Below are 20,316 nucleotides of genomic sequence, written 5' to 3' on the forward strand. Positions count from 1 at the left end.
AGGCAGGAAACACCACCCTCTCCCTCCCCCCTCATGGCCCGCGGCGGCTCCCGTCCAGACGGCGGCCATCTTGGGAGTGGCGCGGACGGCGCAGCGCGGCCATATTTGGAATGACGCACCCCCTCACACACACACACACACACACACCCTGGCTTCTCCACGTGGGTTTTTATTATTTTTCCTTTTTTTGTTGTTTTTACTCCTTTGTAACAATCCATCCAGAAAAATAAACGCGGGGCCCCTGCCAGCCGCCACCCCCGGAGCCTAAATGCCTCGGAGCAAACCCAAAACCTCACTGGCCTGGGGGGAGACGATTGGGGGGGGGGAGGGGGGCTGAAATGAGGTAGATGGACGAAAACCCCATGTTTACACCCCAAATGGCACGCCCGCGGCGGGTTTGGGGTAGAATGGGGCCGTTTTGCGGTAGAACAATGGGTTTCAGGGCCGAATGAGAACATTCATGAGGCAACTGAGGGGTTTAGGCTCGACCGGGGCAGGTCTGAGACCCAATGAGGAGGTTGGGGGGAAAAACAGGCAGTTTTGGGGAAAACCAGGTGGTCTGGGGGTTGAAGGAGGCAATTTGGGGTGAAACACGGGCCCGAGGGGGGCTTGGGCAAAGGGGTCAGTTTGGGGGTGAAATGAGGTGGTTTTAAGATGAACCGGGGAGGGCTGGGGGTGAAACAAGGTGAATTTAGAACGAAACGGGGAGGTTTTAGGGTGAAATGGGGTGGTTTTGGCTCAGTTCAGGCAGCTCGGAGGTCAACCGAGGCAGTTTGGGGGTGAAATGAGGTGGGTTTACGATAAAACAGGCAGGTTTTGGGGTGAAACAAAGTGGGTTTAGGTCAAACCAGGGAGGTTTGGGGGTGAAACAAGACAGGTTTAGGACAAACTGGGAAGGTTCTGGGTGAAATGAGGTGGTTCCAGCATGAACCAGGGAGGTTTGGGGGTGAAATGAAGCGGCTCCGGGATGAACCGGGAAGGCTCCGGCCGGGCGACGGCACGGGGCAATTGGCGGTGGCAGCCATCCGGCACTGCACTCACTTAGGCCCCGGCGGGACGGGGCAACTGGCGCCATGCAGGACCGGGCCCAGGGATCCGGGTGGGGGTGCCGGGGCCCACCGGGGCGGGAAGGGGCCGCAGGGGGGCAGCCCAGGGGGCGGCGGCGGCGTGCCGGTGAAGGCCAGGGCGGGTGGCAGGGCACCGCGCAGCTGCGCCAGGGTGGACACCCACGAGGACGCGCCCTGTGGCACCGGGAGGAGACAGAGAGAGATGGGGGGGGGTTCAGAGCAGGGCACCCCCCAGCGGGCCCAGGCGTCCGGGCGCCCCCCTCACCTCGGCGGTCCTGGCCCTGGTATCGGGCTCCGGGCGGCCCCGGCTCTGCCGGAGCTGGTTGAGGCTGGGTTTGGGGCCAGGGGTGCCTGCCGTCTCCCGCGCCCACTCGTCCACCAGCCGATGGAAGTCATCTGTGAAGAGGCCCTTCTTGGTGGCTGGTGCTGCCCGGCGGGGCTCTGCGGGGCACAGGTGCCATCAGCCTGGGCGTGGGGGGGGCCTCAGGCATCTGGGGCGGGGGGGGGGGGGGGGGGAGGGCGGCGACACCCTGCCATCCTTTGGTACCTGGCGGGGCCGGGTCCCGGGAGCTGCTTGGGCGCTGAGAGTCGCTGGTGCAGGAGGAGGGGGGAACCGGCGCAAAGCTGCCACCGCTGCGCTCTGGGGACACAGCGGGGACTCGCTGGCAGCTGCTATGGGGCTGCGCCAGACCCCAACTCCTGCCTCCACTTGAGGACCTTTGCAGCCCGGGGACAGAGGATGGGCCCCGGTGTCCGAGCCCCCTCCCCACAGCGGGCCCAGGCGTCCCAGCCCCCCTGGAGCAGACCTGGGCTTCCCAGCCCCCTCCCCATAGCGGGCCCAGGTGTTTGAGCCCCCCAGAGCAGACCCCAGGGTCCCAGCCCCCCAGAGGGGACCTAGGCATCCAAGCTCCCTCCCCACAGTGGACCCAGGCATCCGAGCCCCCTCCCCGGTGGGGACCCCAGCATCACAGCCTCTCCCGGCACGGGCCCAGGCATCCGGGCATGGGGCCCACCTGTGGACGCAGAGCTGGTGTCGGGGCCCGGGGCCGGCAGGCGCCCCCGGGCCTTGCTCTTGAGGGCCCGGGGCCGGCGGGGGGAGGCGGGGGGCAGCCCAGCCTCACCAGGCTCCCCCCGGGCATCCCGCAGGGCCCGCAGGCGGGTGTAGAGCTCCTGCAGCTCCTGGTCCTGCTGTGCCCGCAGTGTCACCACCTCCTGGATGTGCCTGGCGGGGGGACTGGGCTGTCATGTGGGGGGGGACACGGCCTCAGATGCCTGCCCCCCCCCACGGACCCGCCTTACTTCTCTCGCAGCTGCTGCAGCTCAGCCTGGAGGTCCTCGTCCTCAAGCTCGGAGTCACCGTCGCTGCTCATGGGCGATGAGGGCGAGTGGGCGCCAGAGCCAGGGCACCACGGCCCACCCGGGGGGGCCGCCGAGGCCTCGCTGTCCGACCCCGAGCCCCCCGGGGGGCTGCCCAGCGCCGCCTGGGTGCCTGCTGGCTCCTCCGCCCTTCGCGCGGGCACTGCCACCACCTGGGGGGGGGTATGTGGAGGGAGACGGTGGTGGATAGAGTCTGACACCTGGGCCCCTTTTGCTGGGGGGGGGGGGTGGGGCGGCTGCGAGGCAGGCTGCGGGCTCAGGGAGGATCCCCGTCACTCCTGGGGCTCTCTGGAGGGGTCCCTGGGGGAGCTCCTGTCACCTCTGGGGGTACCCGGGGCAGTCTGGGGGTCCACGGGGCAGCTCCCATCATCGCTGGGGGCCCTGGAGGCAGTTCGGGGGTCCCCGGGGCATCTCCTGTCACCTCTGGGGGGACCCAGGGGCAGTTCGGGGGTTCCTGGGGCAGCTCCCATCACATCCAGGGTGACCCGGGGGCAGTCTGGGGTGCTGGGGGACACCTCGGGGGTCCCTGTGGGAGGCCGGCCCCCCTCCCACCAGCGCCCCGACGCTAGGGCCCCCGCTCCGTGGCGGCACCCACCTGGAAGCGCCCGCGCCGGAAGGACCCCGCAGCCGTGCCACACCGCGGGGGGGGCCCGTCCGCACCAGGGGGCTCCCCAAACCGGCCCCCGGCCGCCCCTGGCCGCAGCTCCTCCGCCTCGCCTGCCCAGGGGGAAGCAGTGGGGGGGGCCTGGGGTGAGTGCAGGGACCCAAAACAGCCCCGGCCCCCCCCAGATCCTCCCCCCCAAACCCCGGCTATGTGGAATGGCAAAACGATGGGAGGGTGGCGGCGGGGGCAAAACAAACCGGGGAGGGGGCAAAGGAAGCAAACGAGCGATGGGGAGCCTAGGCGCGAGCCCCCGGCGCGAGGCGACGCTACCTTGCCGGGGTTTGGCCCTCTTGAACAAGGCGGCGGGCTGGCGGAGCCTGTAGGCCCAGCTTTTTAATTTGCGGGTCCACGTTTTCTTGCTAATGGGGTTTTTGAGACTAGGGCAAGTAAACCTGAGGCCGAAATATCCACCTCCTGCTGCCTGTGGGCACGCGGCTCCGGGGCGTGGCGGCGGTGGCGGTGCAGCGGCGGCGGCGGCGCAGCCCTCGGCTCTCTCTGGTGGCAGCGGCTCCTGCAGAGAGCGGGGTCCCAAGCCAGCCCCGCCGCCACCGCCCCCCGCCGTCCCCCGGCCCGGCCCTGCCGAGCTCCCATGACTCACGTGGCGCCCAGGGGGGCTGCCGAGGCTCTCTGAGGAGGAGGAGGAGGAAGGCGACTCGAGGCCGGGGCCGTCCCGCTGGCTCTCGCCACAGCCGTGCTCTGGGTACAGCAGCGTCCGCAGCTTCTCGTCCAACGTCCGGATGCCGGTGTCGGCGAAGCCCCGCTTTGGCGGGCCCTCGCTGTCTGACGCCTCCAGCTCCTGCCCCGGCACCTCCTCCGGCTCCCGGGCTGCGGCGGCCTCTGGCTCCACCGCTCGCAGCACGGACGTCTCTGGGGCTTGTGGGACATCCGGCTCTGGATCTTGGGGCACAGATGGCTCTGGGACTTGGGGTACGGACATCTCCGGAACTTGGGGGATGAACATTTCCAGACCGTGAGGGATGGATGTCTCCAGACTGTGGAGGATGAACATCTCCGAGCCTGGGGGCACGAACGTCTCCAGACTTTGGGGGACATCTGGCTCCAGACCTTGGGGCATGGACGTCTCTGGACCTCGGAGAACAGACGTCTCTGGACCTTGGGGAATGTCTGGTTCTGAGCCTCGAGGCATGAACATCTCCAGACCTTGAGGGATGGATGTCTCCAGGGCTTGGGGGACATCTGGCTCCAAGCTTCGGGGCACAGACGTCTCCAAGCTGCGGGGGAGGAACGTCTCCGGACCTCGGAGGACATCTGGCTGTGAGCCTCGGGGCACAGATGGCTCCGGCCCCCCGGGTGCCTCCGTCTCCGCAGCCCTAGCACTGAGCGGCTCCGGGGATGGCCGGCTCAGCGCAGGCTCCTCCGGACCTGCGGCAACCCGGAGAGGCAGGGGATGGCCATCGTGGGGGCATCCGCTGCGTTTTTTTCCCCTCGCGCGGCAGCAGTGCTTACTCACCGCGGCTGGGCGCTGGGGGACCCGCAGCCTCACGGTTCCGGATGGTCTGGTTGATGCAGAAGCGCCAGCGGCCAACGGGGGACGACTGGGGGGCGCCTTCGCCTGGCGGCAGCAAGGACATGCCAGCGAGCTTCGAGCCGAGCCCCGGGGCGTGACCCGTCCCCGCCACGGCTGGCCAAGCCGCCCTGCACTCACCGCTGGCCGGGGCGCTCTGTGCCGGCTCAGGCAGCCCTGCCTGCACGGAGATGCCAGGGAGGAGAAAATGCCGGGGAGGGGGAAACGCCGGGGAGGGGGAAACGCCGGCGCCGGGGAGATGCAGCCCTACCTGGGGGGCTGCGGAGGGGGGACCACGGAGGATCTCCCGTGCCTGCGCCACAATAGCCTGCAGCTCCTCCACAAACTTCTCCCTCTCGCCCTCCAGCACAAAGTTGTCTTCGACCTGGCGGCGGTGGCAAAGGTGTCATTAACGAAGCGGCACGCAGCAGCAGCAGTCGGGGCGGCCTAGCGCTCACCATGTAGTCAGCGATGTCCTCAGGGGCGTCCCCATCGGCATCGAACTTGAACGTCACCATCTTGCTGTCGTGGGTCTCCAGCTGGCACTCCACCGTGTTGTCCCCTGGCGCCGAGACCTGCAGGAGGAAGGAGAGAAGGGCAGCGAGCACGTGGGGATGCCGTGTGCCCCCCGGGGTCTCCCACGCCCCACTGTCCCCCACCCACCTGCAGCACCGTCAGCTGGAAGCGGGCGCCTTTATCCGGCCGGGGGCAGGAGGCCCGGCGCTGCCTGCCGCGCTCGGCCTTGCTGCCGGCAGGCTCGTGGCCGCCTGGGGCGGCAGCACCGTCAGGGCTGTGGAGGGGACGGCGTCGGCGGGTGAGACGGGGAGGCTGCGCCTGGCCCCCCCGTCCGTCCATCCGTCCCCCCCGCCGCCCGCCCCGGGCCCGCTCACCCTGAGGCCGCCTCTGGCTTTGCCGCAGCTGCCGCCGGCTGCTCCGGCTGCGAGGCCTGCGGAGAGAGCGGGATGCGAGCGGGAGGCGGCAGCTGCCGCGTGAAACCCCGGCTCAGCCCCTGGGGAGGAAAACGGCGGCAGGGGGCCGCCCCCGAACCTGCGCAGCCTCCTGCCCCGGGTGCGGGGCGGCCATGGCGCTGGCGAGGCTCCAGGGCACGTAGCCGGGCTGCAGGAAGGCCACCGGCTCCGGCGGGTATCCCGGGAAGGCAGCAAAGCCCGGCGGCTCTGGCGTAGGGCCGACGCAGTCGCCTGGCGGCTCCTGCTCCGGCAGGGCCCCCTCAGACAGGGCAGCGAAGGGCAGGGCTGGTGGTGGGCACACGGTGGGAACCGGCTGCATCCCTGAGGCCGGCGGCATCGCGGCTGCCGGCTGCATCGCTGCAACTAGCTGCAGCTCAGGGAGCGTCTGCGGCTGCATCGCGGTGACTTGCTGCAGCCCAGGAACCGCCTGCGGCTGCATGGTGGGGATCGGCTGCACTGGAGGAGCGGGCTGCATCGCAGGGAGCGTTTGCGGCTGCATCGCGGGAATCGGCTGCATCGCGGGAACCGTCTGGGGCTGCATCGCGGGAACCGTCTGCATCGTGGGGATTGGCTGCATTGGGGGAACCGGCTGCATCACAGGAACTGTCTGGGGCTGCAGTGTGGCCGCCGGCTGCATTGCAGCAACTTGTTGCATCTCAGGGATTGTCTGCGGCTGCATCACAGCTGACGGCTGCATCCCAGCGACCGTCTGCGGCTGCATTGGGGGAACCGGCTGCATCCCAGGGAGTGTCTGCGGCTGCATCGCAGTGACTTGCTGCATCCCAGAAAATGCCTGTGGCTGCATCACGGCTGACGGCTGCATCACAGGGAGTGGCTGCGGCTGCATCACGGCTACCTGTGTCATCACAGGCAGTGGCTGCGGCTGCATCGCGGTGACTTGCTGCATCGTGGGGATAGTCTGTGGCTGCATCGGAACCGCTGGCTGTGCTGGGGGAGGTGGCTGCATTGCAGCAACTGTCTGTGGCTGCATTGCTGCGACTTGCTGCATCCCAGGAACCGTCTGGGGCTGCATTGCGGCCGCTGGCTGCATCGCAGCGATCGGCTGCATCGCGGGCACCGCCTGCGGCTGCGCTGAGTCCATGGGCTGCACCACGGCGCTTGGCTGCATCGTGGCGGCCGCCTGAGGCTGCACTGCAGGGCCCGGCCCGCTCGCAGCTGGCGGCAGCTGTGCCACGGCCATCGGCGGCCCCGACCGGGAGCTCTGCCGCGGCAGGGCGGCGTTGGGCCCCGGCTCGTCGGTGGCCGAGGGCTCCGGTGGGCCGCGTGGAGGGGACGCAGCGGCAGCTGCTGGCGCGGGCTGCGGCGCTGGCGCGGGCTCCGGCGCCGGCCCCTCTGCCCCAAAGGCAGCCTGGGGCTCGAGGTGCTGTGGGGGGGGGGGACAGAGAGCGTGGCAGGGATTTAGGGGTGCCCACACTTGCCTGCCCCGCACTCCCCCTCCCTGGCCCACGGCAGGGAATCGCGGCAGGGCTGGAGGAGCCACCCCGAAGGCGCCTGGCGGCACCAGGGACCTACCCCCAGCGGCGGGTGCTGCCGGGGCGAGACGCAGGTGGGCGGCAGAGCCACTGGCGGGGGGCAGCCCAGGTTCGGCAGCTGCAAGAGGAAGAGGGCAGCTGCAACGGGAGCGGAAAACCTGCTGCCGCTGCTCGCGCACGGCTGGCAGCGGCACCGTGGCGGCAGCCCCCAGACAGCGTCTTACCCCCTGGTAGCACCCGGCAAGCGGTGGCAGGTAGAGGCACTCAGCTGGACCCGGTGGCTCCGCAGTGGCGAGAGCAGAGGTGTCGGGGACGGTGCTGTTCTCGGAGAGGCCGTCGGCTGCGCAGGAGGAAAAGCGAGGCAGCGCTGAGTGCCGGGGGCAGCGGAGGGAAGTGAAAGAGGGGGCTGGGGCGGGGGGTCATACCGGCGGCGTGGCCTAGGCCCTGCTGCAGCAGCTGCTGCCGCACGTGCTGGTCCACCTCAGTGTCCTCGCTCTCAGGGCCGCCGGGCACCCCCCGGCCCGGCGGGTCCCGCCGCTCGTCGGCCTGCCTCCGCTCCCGCGTCTTCCTCACCAGCGCCAGCCGGTCTCGGATGGATTTGGCCACCGCCTTCGAGTCGCTCTCGTGGAAGAAGCCGGATTTCACCTACCAAGAGGGTGGGCTGGGGGTGAGGGCAGCCCCTCGTCCCCGCCGGGGCCCCGCATGGCCCACGTCCCCACCACTGCTCACCATCTCATAGGCCACCTCCTCGGGGACGTCGGCGTCCAGGTTGAAGCTGAACTCAATGGCCTCATTGTCCTTGTGCTTCCCCTTCAGCTTCTTGGGGTCCTCCACCCACAGGCGCAACGCCAGCGAGGAGTCACGGCCCCCGTCGTCCTCCGCCAGCTCCACGCGCAGGCCCGTGTCCTCGGCGAAGAACGCGTGGTTCAGCAGGTCGCGGATGGAGAGCCTGGGGGCGAGCGAGGGGGGCCAGGGGGCAGTGGGGGTGCGCCGGGGGCCCCGCCGCAGCCCCCCACCTCTCCTACCTCTCTGCCTTGTTCTGCCGGATGCAGCCCTCGATGATCTCCTTCACCTCTGGGTCCGTCACCTTGTTGAAGCTGGCTGGCTTGATGCCCTGTGAGAGGAGGGCACAGCTGAGACCTAGCGCCGGGCGGGGGGGCGACGACGACGACGACACCCGCCTCCCTGCCTCGGCACCCACACTGGTCACTTTGCGGTAGATCTGGGCAGCGTTCTGGCACTCGGAGTATGGGTACTCGGAGGTGCCCATCTCCAGCATGCACATGCCGAAGGCGTAGACGTCCACCGACTCATCGTAGCGCTCCTCGTACATCTCTGGCGCCATGAACTCGGGGGTACCTGCAAGGGCGGCAGCGAGGTGAGCCGGCGCGGGGCGGCCGCGGCCGCAGCAGTGGCAGCGCAGCCAGTGACACTCACCGATGACGCTCTTGGCAAAGGAGGTGCGCATAAGGGTGGCCAGGCCCAGGTCGCCGATCTTGACGGAGCCGGTGGGGCCGGTGATGAAAATGTTGTCGCACTTGAGGTCGCGGTGGATGATGGGTGGCGTGCGGGTGTGCAGGAAGTGCAGTCCCTTGAGGATCTGCCGGCACCAGCTCCGCAGCACCTTGGGCTTCATCACCTTGAAGCGCTTCAGGTACCTGGGGGGCAGCAGCAGGCGGGCCACTGCCGCCCTCCGGCGCCCGTCCCGGCCCCGGCTGCCCGTGCCAGCCCTGGACAGAGCCCCTCGTCCCGTCCCCGAGCCCCTTCGACATGTCCCCAAACACCCTTGTTCCATCCCTAAACACCCTTGTCCCATCCCCAAGCCCCTTGATATGTCCCCAAACCCCCCCATCCCGTCCCCAAACCCCTTTGATGTGTCCCCAAATCCCCTTGCCATGTCCCCACACCCAGGCTCACCTAAACCCCTCGCTGTGTCCCCAAACGCCCTTCGCCACATCCCCAAACCCCCTTCGCCACGTCCCCAAACCTTGGCTCACCTAAACGCCTCGCTGTGTCCTCAGAGCCCTTTGACAGGTCCCCAAACCCCTCATGGTGTCCCTGAACCCCTCACGGCATCCCTGAACCCCCTTGCAGTGCCCTGGTCCTCTCACCGCATCCCCGAGCCCCTTTGTCACATTCTCAAAGCTTGGCTCACCCGAAGTCTCTCATTTTGTCCCCAAACTCCCTCACGGCATCCCCTCACCCCTTGTGGCAACCCCAGACCCCCTCACCATGTCCCCGAACCCCCTCACCATGTCCCCAAAACCCTCTGCTGCATCCTCAAAGCTTGGCTCACCCAAACTCTCTCGCCACGTTCCCAAACCCCTCGCTTTGTCCCCAAAACCCCTCACCGCATCGCCAAACCGGGATCTGACGCCACTCACGTCTTGAGGGTGCCGGACGTCATGAGCTCGGTGACAAGGACGATGCACTTTTTGCCCTTGAGCGTGGACTCCCAGGAGTCGTAGAAGCGGACGATGTTGGGGTGCTGCAGCCCCTTGAGCATCTCGGCCTCCTCCTTGAAGCGCTGCTGCTCAGCCTTGGTCAGTTTCCGGTCCTAGGGGGCAAAGGGGCCCCGCAACGCCCCCAGATTCTCCGTAAGCCCCCCCAAAAGGAGCTGCGGTGAGCTCCTCCCCTGCCGCCGCGCCGCCGCAAAAGCTCTCTCGATTCCCCGTGGCCGCTTTGTGGCTTGTTAGAGGAGGCCGTAATGAATTTGCCGTGGCCTCGTGCCCATCGCCGGGCTGGAGCGGCGGGGCTCCTTAGCGGGGCCACGATTTCGGGCCGGGTTAAGGGCATTTCCACGGGAAAAAAGGCTCCAAACCGGGGGAAGGACAGGCTCGCGGACAGGGCGTGTTTGGGAAACAGCAAATTTAGGGGTTTTGCAGTTGGGGGCATTAATTGATGAATTTTGGGGAAAAGCCTTAATAAACTTAAGACAGTAATTAACCAATGGGGCAGGCTCTTTGATGGATTAGGGCGATTTAATACATTTTAGGGGTTAACCCATGAGTTTTGACAGAGCATTTAGCAGATTAGGGTGCTGTTGATTAATTTAGGGATGAAACATGGGATTCGTGGATGGATTTGAGACGTGAACTTGAGGCTCGTGGATGGATTTAAGAACTAAACATGGGGTGCGTGGATGGGTTTGAGGGATAAACTCAAGGCTTGCGGACGGATGTGAGAGTTTGTGGGCGAGTTTGGAGTTCCCTTTGGGGAGACGCAAGCAGGGAGGGCCAGCAGGTGAATGGGGCGTGCTGCATGGCCGTGCCCCGGCAGCGGCGAGCCAGGCTCACCTGGAGCTCACACCAGGCCACCTCCACCCAGGTGTCGGTGTCGAAGCCCTTGAAGACGGTCTTGAAAGCGCCACGGCCCAGCTCGATGTCGAACTTGAGGAAGCGGCCGCCTGGCGAGGTGGCTACTGCCTTCATCTCCGCCTCCTCCTCGATGTCCTGCTTGGCCTTCTCCCGGCCGCCGCCGCCGTCGCCCCGCGCCTCTGGGCCCCGCTCCACCACCGCCGCGCGCTGCTGCTCCTCCTCCACCAGTTCCACGCTCTTGCGGAAGAAACGCTTCCTCTCTGGAGCGGCGGCGGCAGGAGCCTCCGGGGAGGCTGCTCGGGGCTGCTCCGTGCCGCCGCCACCACCAGGCTCCCCGGAGTCAGTGGCCATGGTCCCCGCGGCCCCTAACGGGGCGCTGCCATCGCCGCCTGTGAGCAGGAGGAGGAGGAGGAGGAGGAGGAGGAGGAGGAAGGGGGGATGCTGGGTGCAGGGACGCCCCCGCCAACCCCCTCTCCCCGAGGGCGGCCACTCTCACCTGCTCGGCCGGCGCCCGTCGGTCCGTCGGTCCGTCCGCGGTGGCGGAGACCTGCGTGCAGGGGGGGGACAAAAGCTGCGCTGTGGGGTGGGCGCCAGCCCCCGCCAGCATCGTCCCTCCGGGGGGCTCTGCCGCCGCCCCCCCCCCCGCCGTTCCTCCGCGCCCAGGACTTCCGGGGGCAGCCGCCCCTATAGCCCCCACCACCCTCGCTCCTCCCATACCGCCCTGGCCCTATAGCCTGCTGGCCACGAGCCCCCCTGTGGCACTATAATGCTTGTCCCTCCTCCCTAAACGCTTATAGCTCTTTCTCTTGCACCTGTCTGTCTCCCTACATCCCATCTTAGCTATATATCTCCCCATTCCCACCTCACTTAGCTCGTATAGTCCAAAGAGCCTATATGCACTGGGTCCACACAGACCCCGCACCCCCTATAGCCCTAGTGCCCACATCTCCACACCTCCTATGGCTCTACAGCCTCTATACCCCCACGCTCCCTATGGCCCCTATACCTTCTATAGCCCCCTGACATCCCCTATGGCCCCGTACACTCTGTACCTCCACGCCCCTATAACCCCGGTGCCTACACCCCTATGGCCGCTATAGCCCCTGCAGCCCCCCACCCCTATAGCCTGCACACCCCGATGGCCCCAGTGCCCACATCCCCCCCATGGCTCCTAGACCCTCTTTAGCCCCCTCCACAGCCCCACACCTCTGTACCCCCCCCAGCCCCTCAACCCCCCCCCACTCACGGGGTCACGTGACGCGGGCTCCCCGCGCGCCCTCTGTGGGGGGCGCGCGCGCACGCGCGGGAACGCGCGGGGCGGCCGCGCGCGGCCGCGCCCCGCCCCTCCCGCCGCCGCGGCGCGCGGGGTCTCTCGGGAACTGTAGTCCTCCCCTCAGGCCGCCATCTTGCCGCCGCGAGGCGCGGGGCGGCACCGCGCCCCCCTCCCCAACCCCCGCGCCCGCCGCCCCGGGAAGGGGGAGGGCGCCGCCGCCCCGCGCCGAGCGGGCGGCCCCGAGCCGGCCCCAGTGCCGGTCCCGCCGCGGCGGCACCCCCAGTCCTCGCCGCGGGCGATGGCGATGGCGCGAGGGCCTCGCCGGACAAAATGGCGGCCGCAGACGGCCCACAGCGAGCGAGCTCCCCGCCGGGAAGTCCGCGGGGCTGCGGCGGGGCGCCGCTAACCGGATGCCGCCAACGGGGCGCCGCCGCCCGGGCCCGCGCTGCGCCCGGCCCCTCCCTCCGATCGACCCTCCCGGCGCGCCGCTGCGCGGGCCTGGAGCCGCCGAGCTCTCGGCGCTCGGCTGCGCCGCCTGCCTCCCGCCCGCCCGCCCGCCCGCCGGCGCGGACATGGCGGCGCCCGCGCTCTTCGCCGAGGGTGTGCGGGCCGTGCTGGGCGCCTGGGCCGCGCTGCAGGTGAGGGCGGCCCCGTACGCGGCCCCTGTAGGCGGCAGGGGGGCTCCGCGCATGGCCGGGGAGACGGTGGCTGGTGCCCGCACGCCCTGGCGAAGCGGCGGGGGGAAAGAGTTGTGGCTTCTATACATCACCCCCATAGAGACCCCACGGGAGCGGCTCGGCTCCCCTATAGACACCCTGCACGTGCTCCTGGCACATCTTCTATAGGCAGCCGGGGTGGGGAGTGACTCCCTACAGGGATCCCCTGGCATGCATCCGCTATAGGTACCCGGGGATGCATAAGTCCCTATAGGGATCCCGTGCTGCCTGTCTTCTATAGGTACCTGGGTGGCAAGAGCCCCGATAGGGATCCTGTCGGGTGGCAGGATCCCTTATGTATCGCGGATAGTGCACAGGAGTCCTGTAGGTGCCTGCCGTGGGGATGCTGGGGGGTAAGTGGGGCACCCCACGCTGCTGCGGGGGTCCCCGAGGTGTCCCTCGGCAGGTGGCGGTGGAGAACGGCTTCGGCGGCGCCCAGGGCCCCGAGAAGGCAGCCTGGCTGGCAGCGGCGCTGCAGGACTTCTTCCAGCGCAATGGTGAGCCCCGGACGCCTGGGCCTCCGTTGTGGGGGATGCCTGCGCCCTCCCGTCCCGTCCCGGGGGATGCCTGGGCCTTCCCCGCCCATCCCAACAGCTTCATCCCCACAGCTGACCTGGAGCCAGAGGAGGTGGAGGATTTCTTGGCCGAGGTGATGGACAATGAGTTCGACACGGCAGTGGAAGACGGCAGCCTGGCACAGGTGGGACACGCTGTGGGGGGGGGGCGGGGGGGGACATGCCATGGGGCCCCCGGCCCCAGCTGAGCCCCCCTGCCACCCCCAGGTAAGCCGGCAGCTCGTGGCACTCTTTGCCCTGGCAGCGCGGGGCGACGCAGCTGCCGTGGGGGCCGCTGTGGCCCGCCTGGGCTGCCCCGGCCCTGCGCACCGGGCTGCTGCCTCCGTCCCCCCCAAGGACACCGGAGGCCGCGAGGATGCCACCGAGGTGAGGGCGGGGGGAATGCAAGCGGGGCTGGGAAGGGCGCAGTGGCCCCCCCACGGCGCCCCTCACTGCCCCCTTTGCCCCCAGGCCATGGACTGCAGCCCCCCCCCCAACCCCCCGCCGGACCCTGATGCCTGGACCTTGGTGCAGAGGAGGCGAAAGTGAGGGGGGGAGGGCAATAAAGGGAACACCCCACAGCGGCGGGGAGATTTCCACAGGCTCTTTTTATTTTTATGGCCTAGGGGGAAGGCCCAGGCATCCAGGGGCTCAGGGCAGCCTCAGCAGGGCCCCCCCCAGGCCCAGCAGCAGGGCCAGCGGGGGATGCTGGGGCCCCCCCCAGGCTCCGTCCAGCGCCAGCTCCACCTCCACCGGGTAGTGGTCACTCACCGCCAGCGCCTTGGGGGGGGGGGGGGAACACCGGGGCCCCTGTCGTCACCACAGCTCTGGGGGCCCTGGCATCCAGGCGCACACCCCCCCCCCCCCAGCCCCCTCGGGGGCCCAGCGTCCAACTCACCTGCTCCTCGGTCAGCCCGAAGTGTGCCGTGAAGTTGAAGGTTCTGGCTGAGCCCGGCACCACTAGGCTCTGGCTGCGCTCACCAGCCACCACCACCCTGTGCCAGGGCGGGGTGAGGGCCAGGGCTGCCCCATGGCCACCCCACAGTGCCCCACAGCCCCCACACAGCACCACCCAGGCCTGGCCACGCTCTCTGGCTGCCACCACCCTGTGCCAGGGCAGGGCAGGGTTGAGAACTGGGGCTGCCTCACAGTGCCCCACATCACCCCATGGCCACCCCACAGCGCCTGCAGCTGCTCCACATCACCCCACAGCCACCCCACAGCACCCCACATTGCCCCACACCGGTCATAGGGGCAGTGCGTAGAGCCCCGCACGGTGCTGTCGCTGTCGTCCCCCAGCAGCCAGCGGAACGGCGGGTCATGGCGCAGCCGGATCCGGCCCCAGCGGCTGGCGGCCACATAGCCGCAGCCTGCGTTGAAGTCGCCAAGGAAGAGCACATCCTGGCGGGGGGGGCAGTTGGGGGGGGACTCAGCTGGACGCTAGGGCCCCCACGGTGGGGGAGGGAGGGAGTGCCCGGACCCCGCTGTACCTGCTGGCCCCAGCGCTCCCGCACCCGCTCGTAGACGTCGTGGAGGGCATCGATCTCAGCCTCAGCCGCCCCGGGTGCCGCGTGCAGTGGCACCAGCACTAGCTCCGGCAGCGCTGGGGGGCGGGGGGAAGGCGTCAGGGGGCCCCGGCATCCAGGAGTGGGGGGGCCCAATGCCCGGCAGCGGGGGGCCCTGGCGTCTGGGCACCGCTCACCTGGGCTGGGCAGGCTGAAGCGGGCCACGAAGGGCTCCCGGGCAAAGACATCGGGGCGCTGTGGGTGGGTGTCCTCGTACACAAACCAGTCCCAGAGCTGGGCCCGGCCCGGCCTGCGGCAGGGGGGCAGCTGTGGGAGCAGGGCCTGGATGCCTGGGCCCCTCTCCCCGGATGCCTGGGCCCGCTGGGCTCACCGGTAGAAGTAGACATAGCGCTCCTGGTAGGATCCCCGGCCCAGGGGGGGGCTGCTCAGGGCCTGGTAGGCGCCAGGGCCCGCCGTGCTGTGGGGAGGCGGGGGGGTGACATGGGGGCCTGGCTGCCTGGGCACCCCTTGCCCCCCCTGCCTGGGCCCCACCTGTCAAGGGTGTTGAGGAGCAGGGGCACCACCTGCCCCTTGGTGTCCGTTACCTCCTGCAGCACCATGATGTCGCAGCGGGTGATGATCTGGGGGGGAGGGAAGGGGGGGTTGTTAATGCCCTTGTCAGCCCCACTGATACCCATGTAGCTCTCATTTGCCCCATAGCCTGCTCCCCCCAGCCCCATAGCCCCCCTCCTGCCCCATAGCCTGCCCTTTCCTTCCTCCCAGACTCATGGCCTGCCCCCCCCGGCCCCATGGCCCCCCTTCCTGCCCCCCCAGCCCCATAGCCTGCCCCCTGCTCCATACCCGCCCTTTCCTGCCTCCCCAGCCCCTCCGCTGCCCCATGGCCCGCCCTCTCTCGCACCCCAAACCCCTCTCCTGCCCCCCAGTCCGGGCCCCCCGCCCCATACCCCCCCTCTCCCAGCCCGCCCCATACCCGCCCCAGCGCCCCCCGCACGTCGTCCCGCGCCGCCTTGCCGCCCCCCAAGCGCCGCGCGTTGAAGGCGCCGATGCGGAAGGCCGCGGCACCCCCCAGCAGCGCCGCCAGCAGCAGCGCCCGCCCCACGGCCGGCCCCATGGCGGCGGCCGCCCGTCCCGTCCCAGCCGGGATATTTTTAACTGCCCCCGCCCCATGGGGCAGGCCCCCCCTTCCTGCCCCGGCGGCAGAGCGGATGCGCGCTGTACCCGCACTTCCGGCTACTCTATGGTGCGCCTCATTTCCCCCTCTCTAACCTCCGCGGCGGCGCTCGTCTGCTCCGCGTCCTCCGGGACGGTGTTTACGACATCGCGGCGCGGTTGACGGGACCCCCGCTCCCACTCTCCGCTCACCTACCCCCGGCGAGGCGGCGCCTTTGCGACTGTCCGTGAGCGGGCGCGCTTTACGGCGGGCGGCCTCGGCGGGGGGCTGCGGCTCGGCGTTTGCGACACGCGGTGGGGGCACGCGGAGGCGCTTTACGGCAGGGGGCAGCAAGGGGGGGAATCTGTGAGGCAAAAGGGGGGTCCAGGGGGCTATGGGGAGTCTGGGGGGCACCAAGAGGCTAACTGGGGGGGGCGGCTGTGGGGCTCGTGGGAGCTCTTGAAAGGGTCTGTGGGGCGGGTGGGGGGTGATAAGGGGGTCTGTGGGGCAAGGGAGACATTAGGAGGGATCTGTGGGGCAACTGGGGCAGTTTATAGGGCCTGGGAGGCACACTGGGGGTGATCTGCGGGGCTACTGGGTGGGTCCTTGGGGCCATGGGGGCTCGTTGTGGGGTGTGTGGAGCAAAGGAGACATCATAAGAGCTCTATGAGGCCTGTGGGGCACATTGGGGGCATCTGTGGGGCAATTGGGGGGGTCTACGGGGCCTGTGAGGTTCACTGGGTGAATCTGTGGGGCATTTAGAGAGGTCTGTAGGGTCTGTGAGGCTCATCATGGGGTCTGTGGGGTGCTGAGGGACTCACTGGTGGGGTCCGTGGGGCAAAGGGGAGATCATGAGAGGCCTGTGGGGCAGTTGGGGGGGGGCTGTGGGGCAATGGAGGCTCATTGGGAGGATCCGTGGGGCAATTGGGGGGTCTGTGGGGCACGGAGGGGCCCATTGGGTGGATCTGTAGGGCAAAAGGGAGATCACGAAGGGTCTGTGGGGCACTTGGGGCTCTCTGTGGGGCTGATGGCGCCGGGTGCTCCCCAGGGCCCAGAACGTGCCCCCCCCCCCCCCCCCCCCCCCGCAATGGCACCATGCCGCTGGCCGTGAGCTGGCCCTTCCCTGCTGGCCCCCCGCTGCCCTGGGCCCTGGCCAGCCGCCTCATCACCGGCCTCGTGGGCACCTACAGCTGCATCTGGACCCGTGAGTGCCCCACGGAACCGGGGGGGGGGGGGGGGGGGCGGTCACTGCCGCCTCGGCTAAGCCACATGGCCGCCCCCCAGGGTACCTGAACCGCCTGCGGGTGCACAATGCCGAGGTGCTGCACGAGCTGCTGGAGCGCCGCGGCCCCGCCACCCCCTTGCTCACCCTTGCCAACCACCGTTCCTGCATGGATGACCCACACCTCTGGGGTAGCTGGGGGGCCTGGGGGATGCTGGAGGGTCCTGAGGGGCTTTGGGGGGGGGTCCTGGGGGCCCTAGGGGCACTCTGGGGGGCCTTGGGGGGATTCTGGTGGGTCCTGGAGGTGCTCTAAGTTTCCTGGGGGGTCCCGGGGGGCCTTGGGGGCTCCTGTGGGTCCTTGGGGGGCTTTGGGGGGGTCCTGGAGTTTCCTGGGGAGTCCCGGGGGGGCTTTGGGGGGGGTCCTGGAGGTGCTCTAAGTTTCCTGGGGAGTCCCAGGGGGGGCTTTGGGGGCTCCTGTGGGTCCTTGGGGGGCTTTGGAGGGATCCTGGTGAGTCTTGGGGGTGCTCTGGGTTTCCTGGAGGGTCCCAGGGGTGCTTTAGGGGGGTCCCTGGGGTGTGCTGATGTGCCTTGGCAGTGCTCTGAGGGGCATGGGGGGCACTTTGGGGGAGTCCTGGTGGGCTCTGGGGTGCTTTGGGGGGTCCCTGGTGGGTCCTGGGTGTCCCTGGCAGTGCTTTGGGGGTCCCTGGGGGGATTTGGGGGGGCCCTGGGGGTGTTCTGGGGGTCCCAGAGAGGCTTTGAGGGGTCCTTGGGGCACTTTAGGGGGATCTTGAGGGTCCCCATTGGGCTTTGGGGGGCACTGGGGTCCCCAAGGTGCATTGTGAGTCCCTGAGGTGCTCTGGGGACCTTGTGGGGCTTGGGGGGGGGCTTTGGGGGGGTCCCGGTAACCCCCTCCCCCCAGGGATCCTGAAGCTGCGGCACGTCTGGAGCCTGCACAAGATGCGCTGGTGAGCAGGGTGTGGGAGGCGGGGGGGGGGGGGGGGCGGCCATTTCTGCCTCAAATCACCCTGTCTTGCCCCCAGGACCCCTGCGGCCGCCGACATCTGCTTCACCCGCGAGCTGCATTCCCGCTTCTTCAGCCTGGGCCGCTGTGTCCCCGTCTGCCGAGGTGCTGCCTGCCCCGGGGGGCAAGGGGGCCCCCGGGAGCCACTGGGGGGCAATTGGGAGCCACTGGGGGGCAATTGGGAGCCACTAGGAGCCACTGGGACGCAGCAGGGTGGAGACCAGGCATGGGCCCTTGTCCATACTGGGGGGTCTTGCAATCTGTACTGGGCTGGTCCCGGTCTGCACTGGGAGAGTCCCAGTCGATACTGGGAAGCTCCCAGTCCGTACTAGGAAGATCCTAGTGCCCGGCCTGGTGCCCAGGGGACGGCGTCTACCAGCGGGGGATGGACTTCATCCTGGAGAAGCTCAACCAGGGCGACTGGGTGCACGTCTTCCCCGAGGGTACTGGGAGCACTGGGGATGGGGCGCATGTCTTCCACGAGGGTACTGGGAACGCTGGGGATGGGGCACACATCTTCCCTAAGGGTATTGGGAGCACTGGAGACGGGGCGCACGTCTTCCCCGAGGATGCTGGGAGCACTGGGAGGCACTGGTGGATGGGGGGGGGGACATCTTCCCTGAGGATATCGAGAGCACTGGGAAGGTACTGGGAGGGACTGGGAGCACTGGGGGAACCAGAGTCACGTTTCCCCAAGGACAATGGGGACACTGGGAGGGTACTGGGAGGGACCAAGAGTACTGGGGGATGGGATGCATGTCTCCCTGAGGGCACTGGGAGGGACTGGGAGCACTGGGAGGCCCTGGAGGTCCCCCTGCTGCCCCCCCCACGATCCCCCATCCCTGCAGGCAAAGTGACCGTGGGGCAGGAGTTCGTGCGCTTCAAGTGGGGTGAGGTCCTGACCCCTAACTGCCCCCTAAGTGTCCCCCCAATCCCCCACTGCCCCCCAAGTACCCCCTCCAGGCCCCCTACTGCTCTCTTTGCCCCCCAAGTGCCCCCTCGACTTTCCACCTGGCCCCCGACCCCCAACTGCTCTTTCTGCTCCCAATTACCCCCTCTGCCCCCCAAGTGCCCCAACTGCTTCTCAATCCCCTCTTGCCCCCACTTGCCCCCCAAAGACCTCATCTCTTCCCCCAACTGCCTCAATTGCTTCCTCCAACCTGCAGCTGCCCCTCTTAGCCCCTCAAGTGCCCCCTCCAGCCCCCCAACTGCTCTCTTTGCCCCACAAATGCCCCCTCGGCCCCCCACCTGGTAGAACTGACCCTCAACTGCTTTCTCTGCTCCCAATTACCCCCTCTGCCCCCCCCAAATGCTCCAGCTGCTTCTCAGTCCCCTGTTGCCCCCACCTGCCCCAGTTGCCCACCAACTGGCCCCAATTGCTTCCTCCAACCCCCAGCTGCACCCTTCAGTCCCGCTTTGGCCCTCAGCTGCCCTCTCTGTGCCTCTCCGCAGGCATCGGGCGCCTCCTGGCCGAGTGCCGCCTCGACCCCGTCATCCTGCCCCTGTGGCACGGGGGTGAGCGATGCCGTGTGGGGCACGGGAGGGGCACGGACATGTGGGACAGGGGGCTGGCGGGACGGGGGGACAAGGCGGGCACAGGGGTGAGCAAGGCTGGGGGGAGGTGGAGAATATGGGGGGATGCAGAGGGATGGGGGGCACTGGAGGATGTGGGGAGACATGGAGAATGGGTGGCTCCAGTCAGGGGGCCGTGGGGGGGCCGTGGTCCCGCCCTGGGGCCACTCCCCCCCCCCGTCGCTTGCCACCGCTGCTGACCCCTGCACCAGGCATGAACGATGTGCTGCCCAATGCGCCCCCCTACGTGCCCCGTGTGGGGCAGGTGAGTGCTATGGGGTGGGGCCACGGGGCAGAGCTGTGGGGCCAGCTATAGGGTGCTGACACTCTCCCCCAGCGCATCACGGTGGTTGTGGGGCGCCCCTTCAGCGTCCGCCCCCTGCTGCAGCGCCTCCGCGCCGAGGGCACCTCAGCGGTGAGCACTTGGGGGGCTGCCCCCCAGCAGGGGGGCTGGGCTGGTGGGCGTGGCCCTGCCCCACAGCACCACCAGCCCCCCGGCTCTCCCGCCCCCAGATGGAGATGCGCAAGGCACTGACGGACTTTGTGCAGAGGGAGTTTGAGGCACTGCGGGCCCAGGCCCAGGCCCTGCACCTGGCCCCATAGCACCGGGGGGGCACCCCAAGGCGATGTTGGCCCCCCCCTCCGCTGGCCCCACACCCGGCCGGCAGCACGTGGGGTGCTCCGCGGAGGGACGCTGCTGCTCCGTGGTGATGCCAGCTGCCCCGGGGGGCAGCCAGGGCTCTCCCTACCCCCCAATAAAGCTACTGCAGACACGGCCACCGCCTCGGACGCCTGGGTCCTGGGGGGAGCAGAGCGGGGGCACCCAGACCGCGCAACGCCGGGCGCTGGGGGAGCCCAGGCCTCCGGGAGC

At 69.0% G+C, this 20,316-nt stretch overlaps 4 protein-coding genes across 12 annotated transcripts; 2 read left to right on the forward strand and 2 right to left on the reverse strand.

Annotated features, from left to right (window-relative positions):
* Nucleotides 1-153: 153 nt before the first annotated feature.
* On the reverse strand, nt 154-11,855 carry WNK3 (WNK lysine deficient protein kinase 3). Of its 5 annotated transcripts, none has more exons than XM_064503434.1 (26): nt 11,658-11,855; nt 10,908-10,958; nt 10,391-10,800; nt 9,479-9,651; nt 8,532-8,752; nt 8,296-8,453; nt 8,120-8,208; nt 7,824-8,043; nt 7,520-7,739; nt 7,319-7,434; nt 7,135-7,212; nt 5,681-6,985; nt 5,524-5,579; nt 5,297-5,423; nt 5,092-5,208; nt 4,905-5,018; nt 4,775-4,814; nt 4,580-4,681; nt 4,174-4,491; nt 3,520-4,053; nt 3,040-3,161; nt 2,367-2,596; nt 2,081-2,289; nt 1,615-1,707; nt 1,333-1,508; nt 154-1,241 (listed from the first exon to the last, which is right to left on the reverse strand). In XM_064503434.1, exons 3-26 carry the CDS (start codon nt 10,760-10,762, stop codon nt 1,038-1,040), a joined length of 5,394 nt encoding a protein of 1,797 aa, XP_064359504.1. In that variant the 5' UTR covers nt 10,763-10,800; nt 10,908-10,958; nt 11,658-11,855; the 3' UTR covers nt 154-1,037. The 5 variants fall into 5 exon arrangements, 4 of the variants coding, with proteins under 4 accessions (XP_064359504.1, XP_064359505.1, XP_064359503.1 ...); XM_064503435.1 differs by lacking the exon at nt 3,040-3,161 and having other exon boundaries at nt 3,520-3,619; nt 3,707-4,100; XM_064503433.1 differs by having other exon boundaries at nt 3,520-3,619; nt 3,707-4,491.
* Nucleotides 11,856-11,965: 110 nt separating this feature from the next.
* Nucleotides 11,966-13,553, forward strand: TSR2 (TSR2 ribosome maturation factor). 2 transcript variants are annotated; one of them, XM_064503458.1, is made up of 5 exons: nt 12,068-12,322; nt 12,807-12,897; nt 13,009-13,100; nt 13,183-13,341; nt 13,426-13,553. In XM_064503458.1, the coding sequence occupies exons 1-5, from the start codon at nt 12,095-12,097 to the stop codon at nt 13,501-13,503; spliced, it is 648 nt and encodes a 215-aa protein (XP_064359528.1). In that variant the 5' UTR covers nt 12,068-12,094; the 3' UTR covers nt 13,504-13,553. The 2 variants fall into 2 exon arrangements, with proteins under 2 accessions (XP_064359529.1, XP_064359528.1); XM_064503459.1 differs by lacking the exon at nt 13,183-13,341 and having other exon boundaries at nt 11,966-12,322.
* On the reverse strand, nt 13,544-15,591 carry DNASE1L1 (deoxyribonuclease 1 like 1). 2 transcript variants are annotated; one of them, XM_064503447.1, is made up of 8 exons: nt 15,451-15,591; nt 15,012-15,100; nt 14,851-14,937; nt 14,657-14,769; nt 14,445-14,557; nt 14,198-14,355; nt 13,853-13,949; nt 13,544-13,734 (listed from the first exon to the last, which is right to left on the reverse strand). In XM_064503447.1, exons 1-8 carry the CDS (start codon nt 15,589-15,591, stop codon nt 13,606-13,608), a joined length of 927 nt encoding a protein of 308 aa, XP_064359517.1. In that variant the 3' UTR covers nt 13,544-13,605. The 2 variants fall into 2 exon arrangements, with proteins under 2 accessions (XP_064359517.1, XP_064359516.1); XM_064503446.1 differs by having other exon boundaries at nt 14,445-14,769.
* Nucleotides 15,592-15,739: 148 nt separating this feature from the next.
* Nucleotides 15,740-20,221, forward strand: TAFAZZIN (tafazzin, phospholipid-lysophospholipid transacylase). Of its 3 annotated transcripts, none has more exons than XM_064503453.1 (11): nt 15,740-15,877; nt 16,679-16,834; nt 16,915-17,043; nt 17,772-17,817; nt 17,893-17,978; nt 18,236-18,316; nt 18,722-18,763; nt 19,326-19,388; nt 19,658-19,710; nt 19,783-19,860; nt 19,959-20,221. In XM_064503453.1, the coding sequence occupies exons 2-11, from the start codon at nt 16,726-16,728 to the stop codon at nt 20,046-20,048; spliced, it is 777 nt and encodes a 258-aa protein (XP_064359523.1). In that variant the 5' UTR covers nt 15,740-15,877; nt 16,679-16,725; the 3' UTR covers nt 20,049-20,221. The 3 variants fall into 3 exon arrangements, with proteins under 3 accessions (XP_064359523.1, XP_064359522.1, XP_064359524.1); XM_064503452.1 differs by having other exon boundaries at nt 15,814-15,944; XM_064503454.1 differs by lacking the exon at nt 18,236-18,316 and having other exon boundaries at nt 15,814-15,944.
* Nucleotides 20,222-20,316: the final 95 nt, after the last annotated feature.

Source organism: Dromaius novaehollandiae, chromosome 37 (assembly GCF_036370855.1).
Source record: "Dromaius novaehollandiae isolate bDroNov1 chromosome 37, bDroNov1.hap1, whole genome shotgun sequence".
Taxonomy (NCBI): domain Eukaryota; kingdom Metazoa; phylum Chordata; class Aves; order Casuariiformes; family Dromaiidae; genus Dromaius; species Dromaius novaehollandiae.